Source organism: Aplysia californica, unplaced genomic scaffold, assembly GCF_000002075.1.
Source record: "Aplysia californica isolate F4 #8 unplaced genomic scaffold, AplCal3.0 scaffold00321, whole genome shotgun sequence".
NCBI classification, from domain to species: Eukaryota; Metazoa; Mollusca; class Gastropoda; order Aplysiida; family Aplysiidae; genus Aplysia; species Aplysia californica.
This window is the reverse complement of record NW_004797591.1, coordinates 774,144-784,163: the sequence shown is the minus strand read 5'-3', so window position 1 is coordinate 784,163 and position 10,020 is coordinate 774,144. Positions and strand designations below refer to the sequence as shown.

The following is a 10,020-nucleotide window of genomic DNA, read 5'->3' as shown; positions in this document are numbered from 1 at the left end:
GAAGAAGAAGAAGAAGAAGAAGAAGAAGAAGAAGAAGAAGAAGAAGAAGAAGAGGGGGGAGGAGAGGGGGCGGAAGAAGAGTCCATCCCGTCCTCCCCTAGAACCTCAAAGCGGTTAGTCAGTGGTATCTCAATGGTGCGTATCACATGGGTAGGAAGAGCCTTTTCATTCTTGACAGAGACATGCCTCTTGACCGCGAGCTTTGGGAGGTCGGCAGTAAAAGTAAAAGTACTTGCCGACCTCGTGGCTTCCCGGGCTGGCTTTACGAATGACCGGCCAGGGACCGGGGTCACAACTGGCGGGCAGGCAGCATTTCGGGCCTCCTGAAACGAGCAGCCATTTCACACTTTTTATACTCTTGGTGGATTGCGCGTTCTTGGAACCAAGTCAGGCAATCCTTACAAAAGGCTGAGTGCTGGCCGTGGCAATTGGGGCAACAAGGACTAGCCTTGCATTCCTCCTCAGGATGCCCGGTCTTGCCACAACGAGGACACACGGCTGCGTGTCGGCATCTCGACTGACTATGGCCGAACTTCTGACACTTAATTAAAACAGCGCAGAGGGTTCGGCACATAGGGTCGCACGTCTAAGACCAAGTACGATATGCCCGAACGGTGGCTGGAGGGCGACACGAATCAAAGGTCAGGATGATCGTGTTGGTTTCGAGGGTGGTCTCCCCCCGCCGAAGAGTAATCCGGCGGGCGTGGGTCACACCTTCGCAGTTCGCCACCATTTCCTCCATGCTGCAGTTCACGGCTGCGGACGACGCCCTTCGAGCAGTTTAACTTCTGGTATCGTTCGGAAGTACATTGAATACCGCCAAAGGTCAGGAGTTTGGCCACTTCAGCCTCTGTTGCGCACTTGACGAGGAGTACGGAACACCAGAGGACAGCTTCTGGGCATTCGTAGGAATGTATCCCAGAACCTGTCGTAGTGCATCTCCCGTCTTGAACAGTTTCAGACCAGTGATCTTCTTCAGTGCGTCTTCCTTACTGCAGATGGCCACGTACGGCTGCTTCGGAAGCTCCCTGGGAGAAGGGAGGAAAGAGGCAGCGGGAAAGGTCCTTTTTCCATTTTTGCTCCGCTCGGCGGCCGCACCTGCTTCCGCGAGCCGAGACTTTTTGAGCGTTGGGAGGTGGGGAAGGGTCTTTAGGGATTTGAGAATCTACATGTATAACTATCTATACGAGTTTGTAGGTGATTCGACTCCGGGGCTCCGCGCCCGCCACCGAGCCCAAAAAGGGGATACATTGCTTGCATAACCAGAGCTGTGCCAGGACTACCCCGGAGCTATACTCTTCACGAGAAAGTACAAGACCCTCCCGTAAAGATTGACCCAGGGCTTGCAGGGGTTTCAGCTCTCAACCGATTGAGTGGCATGGGCCGTGCCACACCCTCCCGTCTAAGAGGAAAACCTGGACCAAAGAGGTGTGTTGGCGAGGGACAGTCTGTAGGCCTCATCCTCAACCGCCAGGTACCCGGTCTCCCTCCGCACGGGTCGCACCTCACGGTCAACGATGCGCCCACTCTGTGGGGTGGGTGACCTCAAGTTTTTCTACACATGAGGTCAGCGGTGGAAGAAGAGATAGAAAAAGAAAAAAAGAAGGAAGGAGAAGAGGAAGATTTACCAAAGTCAGTGTCGCATCCGGATCCCAGAGGGTTGGGGTCCGTGTGTGACACCTCGTCATTGAAGGGGTTACACCTCCTGCAGACGAGGCAGTGGGTCTATTATATATATCCCCCCCCCCCAAACCCACTGGGGGTGGCTGCAAGTCTTGAACAGTGGGGCAGCTAATAGGTCTGCTAAAGAAACACATTGATGATATCCACTGTGGTGAATATAGATCTAGATCTAGGCCATATATTTTTTAAACAATAAATTATTTTCAACCAGCCTCTGAAACATTACTTTTTTGACCAAAACGGTTGCACTCCTGACAACGTTCACAATATTTTATTGTTCACTGCTCTCATATGAATGAAACAGTCCATTATTATAATAATACGTTATGGACTGTCCTATGAATGAACAATAAAGCCTGAACAGTGTAAGGGATAATTATAATTTATATCTAGATCTAGACCTAGACTTAGTAGCCTACTAGATTCTATGTCTAGAGAATCTAGATCTATAGATCTAGATCTAGTAACTGAATCCATCATTATGCCATTTATGGCACAATATTAACACACATAGCAAAAATAACGGACTCGTGTGAGCCGATACACGTTGGCATGTGCATAACTCTTGTTAAGTTGTTATGGACTGAAAGTGAAAGCCATGGGCCTAGAGTTGTAGATCTGGATATCTAGATCTAGACTAGATTTTAGATCTAATCTAGGCCTAGATCGAGAATATAGATCTAGAATCTAGATCTAGAATCTAGGTTACATCTGTCTATGGCGAGAGCACAGATTTATTTTCTCTCTTGATGTCGTTCTCATAGAGATCTAGAAATCTAGATGTAGATCTAGATTGTACTTGATCTTTAAAACCAGATCAAAATACATCATATTTTTTAAAGAAGAGGTATGGAAACTCAACCGGTGAGAGAAAACTACGTCGAATTTTATGGCACCTACCACATCAACTTCAGATGCGAGTGAGAGTACTGCGAAAAAGGAGAGCAACTCCTTCACCCAGCTGAGTTTCATTCAGTTTGTATATTTCTACTTTCGATTTCCTGCACAATTTGATTGGTTTGTCAAGAAATCGCATGCGCACTTAGTGCGGAAGTACAATTTTGCAACATGGTGGATGACTTCTCCTGTCACCCTTCCTAATGTTGCAAAACAAGTGCACTGAATAAAGAAAATACTGTTTAATTTACACACTGTTATCACTCTTAGTAAGCATCTCTCAGTCCAGGAGGTGACATTGTGAAGATTCAATTACAATCAAAATAGTTGGAATAACAGAAAGTGCTTTGACTTTGCATTTTGCTTTCTTCGTCCGATCATCTCTGCTTTCATCAGCAATCACTTCACTCCAGTCTCAGTCAGAACTGCTGCTGCTGCTGCTGCCCCTGACACTGAAAGTGGAACCAATTCCCTGGGGGAAAACGAGCTGTCACTGCTCCCCTTACTCTTTGTTTAGAAAGAGTTGCTGACAAGTCTGTTATGTAATGTTTTGAAAAAAACCTTCAGCCAGCTGATCATCCAGGTGCCATTATTCATTGGTGATTTTGTAGTTTCGTTCGTTAAAGTCCAAAACCTGAACGCCAGAGAGAGACTGGAAGGAAACACGTCCCGGAAACACTTAAGTCTAAAGCCAGAAAATAAAAATTCAAGCAAAGAATGGCGCTTTTTCGGCAGTTCCCACCCCCCAATTATTATTTGCCGGTTTGGGCCCCAAGAGTCAAGAGTGGGGGGTTTCAGGGGGGCTTGCCCCTGACCTAATAAAAATATGGGGGGGAATTCGGGGGGCATGCCCCCCTAAATTTTACCATAATTGGTGTTTTGCAGTGTTTGGTTGCATCCTTGTTCTTTCTGTTGCTTATTTGGTCAGACTTCCGGATTTCTTCTCTTGGCCTTGGTCTTGATGTAAACAAAAGATCTAGGCAGGATCGTGGACTTTAACGAACGGAACTACTTACAAGATCACTCCATTATTTATAGTTTAGTTTATCAGTTAAAGATTTAGATCTATCTGAACTAATTTACTAACCAAAATAGAACCTAGTTCGAGACTCCCCAATCTTCGACATTTTACATAAAATTGCTGGATTCTGGTAAAACTGTTACAAGGGTTAGGTTAGGAAGGGCTACTAAGGTTTACCGCTACCATATCCCTAACCTTTACTTTTTAACCCGAGGCAATCCTTGAAATGTGAATAAAACTAAAACATAAATCTAATTTGGAAGATTTTTTGCCCATGAATGCCTTGATTTTTTTATTCTAATCTAGATCTAGATAAAAATTTACTAACTAGATCTCTAGGCTAGGCCTGTTACTATTACGTATTATTAGGCTAGTAGTATACACAGATGTGCCACTCATCCCGAATTAATCGAGATGTCCCATTGTTTTGCCCCAAATTTCAAGCATTCCTATTGTCCTGATTTCTGTCATGTTTCATAATTTTTTGTTCCAGTTCCAGTCTGTTGAGCTGGATTTTTCAAAAAGCTTAAACTCTTCCTTCTTCTCTATCTTGAGAAGCACCTGACCTATTGAACTTTTTGTCAGTAGGAACTTGGAACCTTATTTTCCTAAATATAATGCCGGATTTAGTAAGTTGACTGGCCCCAAGTTGTGTTTGATCTTTGCCCGCTCTCAGAATTCTCGAATGATAGACTTATAAAGTTGCGACATACATAGGCCTAAGGCCACCTCTATTCTCACCCGGGATGAGAATAGTGCAGGCGAGTCTTTTGGCTATTCTCACCCGGTGCGCGTTCACCGTTATAGCCTAGATCTTGGCCAACAAATCTTGCGTTCACCCTAAACCACAGAATTCTGCACTGTGATAACAGGAAAATTGTAGAATTCTGTGCCGTGAACAAACGTTCCATTACAACTGTAGCCTACTAAAAGCGTACAATTTTGTCTGTGGGTAGTGGAGAGAGAGAGAGAGAGAGGAGTAGCGCGAGAACTTCCGGTCAAAACAAAATGGCGACCCGCGTAGTTCGGCTCGATTCGAAAAGTTAAATAGCCGTAGCATCTTTGTAGACAACCAAATTGATTTACTTTTGTGTTTTAACATCATTTTTTAACTTTGTTTTGGTCAATTTGATCGTCCACACCGATAGACAGTATTCAGAAAGAGACAGAGAGGGGAGGAGTAGATCTTGCGAGAACTTCCGGGCAAAACAAAATGGCGACCCATGTAGTTCGGCTCGATTCGAACAGTGAAATAGCCATAGCATCTTTGAAGACGATCAAATTAGCTTACTTTTGTGCTATAACGTAATTTTTTCTTGGCTTTTATCAATTTGATCATCCACACCGATAGACAGTATTCCAAAATGAGGAAAAGCAGGTCTTGTTTCGCACCGGGTGAGAATAGCCTACGCTGGCAAGTCTCACCCGGGGTGAGAGGTAGATCGTTTTTCTATTCTCACCCCGGATGAGAATAGCCACTTCCTACAAATAATCTATTCGTGATGAATAATATTCGTAGTTCTGCTGTTACTTTCAAAACAAGCCTTGTCCGAGGTCTAGTAACCGTGCGTTCACATCAAACACTCCGACGAGCGAGTCGTTCTAACCCATTACACAACTAACTAAGCTGAAAAGACTAACAAAGGGTTTTCATGGCGTTAAGGTGTTCGCCTCTCATTCACAGATCCCATGTTCGATTCCGGGTAGCGACAGAAAAATTTTCTTCTCTAAAATTGTCTCGTTTCACCTCCTTTCCTGCTCTCTAGCAATGTTCTGTCATCTGCTTTCGTCTCCACTTTCTGCCCCCACCCCCTAACCTCCATCGCCCCTTCCTCTGGGCTCCTGACTCTTTCTACAGTCTTTCTACTGCTACTCCTTGGCTCCTTCTTACTACACCTTTGATCTTCTGGTAGTCCTGAAAGATCTACACCAAGCCTTCTTGGACAAGCGCGAAAAATCTCGGAGGTCCCGTGTGCAAGTTGCGCAGGTTAAAGATCCGTTGGTGGTTTAAAATCGATAAGAGAGGCTTCGGCTGCCATCTAAGGCTTGTATTGTGTATAAGAATGTCTTTGTGATTTGTCATTAAATTTTCGGTCATATTTTAAAAAAGGGAATGTGTTTTCATCAGATCGCTCTGTAATGCATGATTTACTTGACTAACAGTTAAATATGCATTTAAAATATGTATTCTCATTGACCAGGTTATTTGTAAAGAAGAAGCTTGTTTGATTAGAAGTTTAATTATCTAGACATGTATTTTTATCACCACATGTTGAACAACATGTTTTGTTAAAATAGTTATCATGTATAATTATAGTTACAGCTTTGAATTTCTTTTTTCAGTTCAGTTCCTGAATTGTAAAAAATTGGAGTGAATGCATAACGAAGATCTGTTTGATATCCGTCTATCCTCTTATTCGTATTTTTATTTCTTGGATCATTAGGGGCATGTTTGTTAGCTGACCAAAAGTTACTGCAAGAGATTGGATCATTTGCAAGATGACGTCATACAAACGAGATGTGAGGATTCTCCTTGTTGGAGATGGTAAGGGACTTTTTAAAGTTTTCAAGATTGGACAGTGATTGAATATTGTTCTCTATCCAATTATTAACTGATTTGAATTATACTTTCTAAATGCATATATCCCCGTTACTAGAATGCGGAAAGAGTGAAATTGGTTTCTATTGCATTTCATATTTTAAATTAAATCCATTTCAAAAGTGGTATTGTATAATACTTTGGCAAAAGTGATTTAGTACATGATACACTTTATTGCATGGAATGCAGTGTGATGGAGCACATTATACTTGTGTGTCCATCTGCTGGACTTACTGAATGGGAATGTGTACGATACCAAATTTTCTTTTCTGTTTTGGCAGACACATATATCTGTATGTCTTTTCGGGGAAATGCAGACTTTGATGTACAGAAATGAAGGTAGCAGAGTACAGTGGAACTCGGATTCAACGAGGTCGCGGGGCCTGGCCTAAAATCTTGTTGAATCCGCGTGTTCGTTATAGCAAACACGAGGTTTGGGATGGATTATTACAGGCACTGAGCAAGTAATGTATAAAGAGAAGTCACAAGTAGTGCCTGATATACCTGCATATTTTAAGCTGTGTAAAAAAAATACAGAATCGTTCAAATGAACACACCTGTGTCATCTCGATTGTTTACCAAAAAGTTGTGTTGCTGTGTAGAGCCTAGCATACGGCAACTTTTGATTCCATAGACCAGCGCACAATTCATTACGTAGATCTACGTCAAGACTAGCTTGTAATATTGTAATAACATTGTAATAATGATCAGTTGCCGACGGGAGGAAAAAGATTGTGACACGTTTGTATCTCAGACGTTCAACGCCCGGACCGCTAGTGTCCCCCCCACCCCCTTCCCCTCCACAACACGCACACGCAGCCACACGTGTGCAGGCCGCCCATCCGTCCGCGACACAGGCCAGAGTAGACACGTGTTGGTATGAAAAAGGCTGCTGATTGGTTGCATGCAATCGGCTAAGTGAATAAAGTTTCATGATACAGGTGCTATGGATGGTTTCTGTTTATAGATAAAGTTTGTTCTGGGAGAAAAATGAGCGAAGCCACTTATTCGGGGGCTGTTCACCCTGGAAGCGACCTCGTTGAATCCGAGCTCGCTGATTTAAGTGCTCATTGAATCCGGGTTATTTTTATTGATTTTTAAGAGAGAAAAAACCCGGGGAATCTATCTCATCTCGTTGAATCCGAGTTCTCGTTGAATCCGAGTTCCACTGTACTGACATAGTATGATAGTGTGAGGCATCATGGTGAAATCAGGCGCTTGTCAACATAATGAAATAGAAGAAAAGGACATTTTTCCACCACTTTGGCAATTTTATTGAATTTTTTATTTTGGTTTTGGCTCAAGACCTTTCATTTCCACATAAAAACTCATTGCCATGTGATTTTTACTGAAAAACGTTGGATTAAAGGCACAAAATATATATTATATGTAATTTACAAGTTCCCAAAGGACTCTCAACTATTAAAGTTACCATACTTTGGCGGCCATTTTCTCGCTAATTTTACCACTAGAACCAGGCAACTCCACCTCTTTCAATGGTAAATATCTCAACTTCTATTCAAGATAGGCAGGTATTTTTTTCATTGAAAGCAAGCAAAATGAGAAAGCTTTCAGATAATACCAATGACTCAACAAACCTGAAATTTGATGAGTGCCTGGTTCCACAGCGCGGTGACACATCATATATGGTTATAAGTGTATACATCAGTCAGATTTTAAATAAATATATACACATTACTTGCCCGAGAGAAGGTGCAGTTTTTGCGGGTATAGTTAATGGATAAATTGGGAGTTCTTCTCAGGATAACCCCTTCTCAGAATTCTAACTTGTTGCCTTATCAAATTGGAAGTGAAAAAGGTCTTTGTGAATAAGAAAAGAAATAATTACATTGCTTTCTATAGCTGTGAAGGTGTAGTTCAGCTTCATGAAAGACAAGTGATGCTACACTGTGCAAAGAAGGAAAACTTTGAATAACATAGACAAAGAACTGGTAGAAATGAGCTGCGCTATACTTGATTGAAAGAGTCTGTCCTCAAGAGATTGATAGAACTACTCATACTAAAAAGTGTGAAAAATATTGTCTATTCGCAGGCAGTATTGAGTACAGACGTATCTCAAAGGTTGCTAAAAATGACTTACGTCTGTATGCCATACTGCCTGCGTATTGTAAGCTCTGAGTGTTCATCTTGTATAACAAATTTTGTGTGCAAGGGCTGTAAGATCTGTAATCTAATATTTGAAAATCTCTTTCAGAAAAAGTTGGCAAGACATCCCTGATTCTGTCACTTGTGAGTGAGGAATTTGCGGAGGAGGTATGTTTTTTGCCTCGAAATATAGTATGCCGTATTGCAAATGTACTTTTATTAGAGGACGCAGTGCTATGAATACCTGTTAGCCTCAAAATATTTTAAGCAAGATAGGTAATTGTAAGTGTGACGATTCATTTGATATAAAAAGATAACAATGGTGTCATTTGAACTAAAAATACAAGGGTGGGAATGGTAGATGAGATATTTAACTGATTCCGTCCATGATTTTTTCAGGCTCTGGACAGAATTATTTTTCCCTTTTCAGTTTTAGATCTGGGGTGCATCTATTTAATGCATTACTGTGAAGCTGTAAGTTACTCAGATATGTATTGTAATATACCAAACTGATGGGAATCAATAGAGGAATCTGTTTATACCATTAACAATGACCTATAGTCTGTTTGTATTGTATTTTCCCTCAGACAAAAATGAATGAGGGAAAAAAAATTGCGCAACTCCTCTTCGAAAATTTTGACTGACTGCATTTTCTCAGCTCTGCAAGTCCTTATAATCCGTAGGAATCAACACTAAATTATTGCGATATCACCCTAGCACACATTTATGCAAGAAATTCACAAATTTAATTGAATATCTTTCTTTGAAGGGCCTCTTAATTATACCAGGCTACATGTTGTTTACCCTTGCCCTTAGATCTAGCCGACATAGCGACAACAAAACGGTGATTTTTGCAAGAATTTCGCAGAGTTTCGATCGATATTAGCGCTCAGAGATTGAGGTCAGGTTTGTTTACAAGTTCTACTTCCTTTCGACAACTTAAAAAGTAGGAGCTATGTTAAAAAGTGCACATTTGTTTCGTTGAACCGCTCACAGCGGTCAAATGCAGTCAGTGGAAAAACTCAGAGCAGCTGTCAGCGGCCGAATGGACGGAATCAGTTAAAAGGGAAATTTCTGCCTTGAAATATTAATACTTATCTTTTACGTCAGACCTGAAATGGGCATTCTATTGATATGTTCCATGACCCAAATTTTTGTTCATTCTCAGGAGAGATACTTGCTTTTACACATTGTAATTATGTTGTGCTTAGAAATTTTCAGTCTGTTATAATGATTCTTTTCCTCTGCCCAGAGACTGCAGTATTTACCCTGTATATTCTGCTTAGAGATTATTTTTTGCTCATTTCACCATTTATTTTTAAGATTATTGTTCTTACTCATTGCGTTGTATCTGTTTCAAAAAGGTTCCAGCAAGAGCCGAAGAAATCACCATACCAGCTGATGTCACTCCGGAGCATGTACCTACCTGCATCGTGGACTACTCAGGTTAGTAACTTCACTAGAAGGTCTGATGATATAAACTAAAGTTGTACAGCATCTTTTCCTGTTGTTTTGGCATGAATTCAGTAGTGATTAAAATTGAAATTATTTTTACATTTTGTTTTAAATACACAAGTAAATACCTTTATATGGAAAAAATTAACAATCCATCATTTTCCTTGAGCTGAGGGGCTTACAAGGATCACACATGCCTTGTTCTTATTTAGCTGTATTTGTTGAAATTTTATCTTAGCTGATAGTTTCTGGGCGGGGG

The 10,020-nt window shown here is 41.4% G+C and overlaps 2 protein-coding genes across 3 annotated transcripts in view; one reads left to right on the top strand and one right to left on the bottom strand.

Annotated features, from left to right (window-relative positions):
- LOC101855118 (guanine nucleotide-binding protein subunit beta-like protein) overlaps positions 1 to 2,656 on the bottom strand; it is a gene marked incomplete in the record, with an annotated part of 47,062 nt that extends 44,406 nt beyond the window's left edge. Inside the window, 1 exon segment of the mRNA XM_013084839.1 lies at positions 2,584 to 2,656.
- Positions 2,657 to 2,828: 172 nt separating this feature from the next.
- LOC101852638 (mitochondrial Rho GTPase 1-A) overlaps positions 2,829 to 10,020 on the top strand; it is a 37,503-nt gene continuing 30,311 nt past the window's right edge. For both annotated transcript variants that reach the window (XM_035970799.1, XM_005102332.3), the window contains exons 1-4: positions 2,829 to 3,163; positions 6,046 to 6,146; positions 8,416 to 8,474; positions 9,671 to 9,752. In XM_035970799.1, coding sequence (XP_035826692.1) covers positions 6,101 to 6,146; positions 8,416 to 8,474; positions 9,671 to 9,752 — 187 coding nt within the window. In that variant the 5' untranslated portion in view covers positions 2,829 to 3,163; positions 6,046 to 6,100. The remainder of the gene's footprint in view (positions 3,164 to 6,045; positions 6,147 to 8,415; positions 8,475 to 9,670; positions 9,753 to 10,020) is intronic.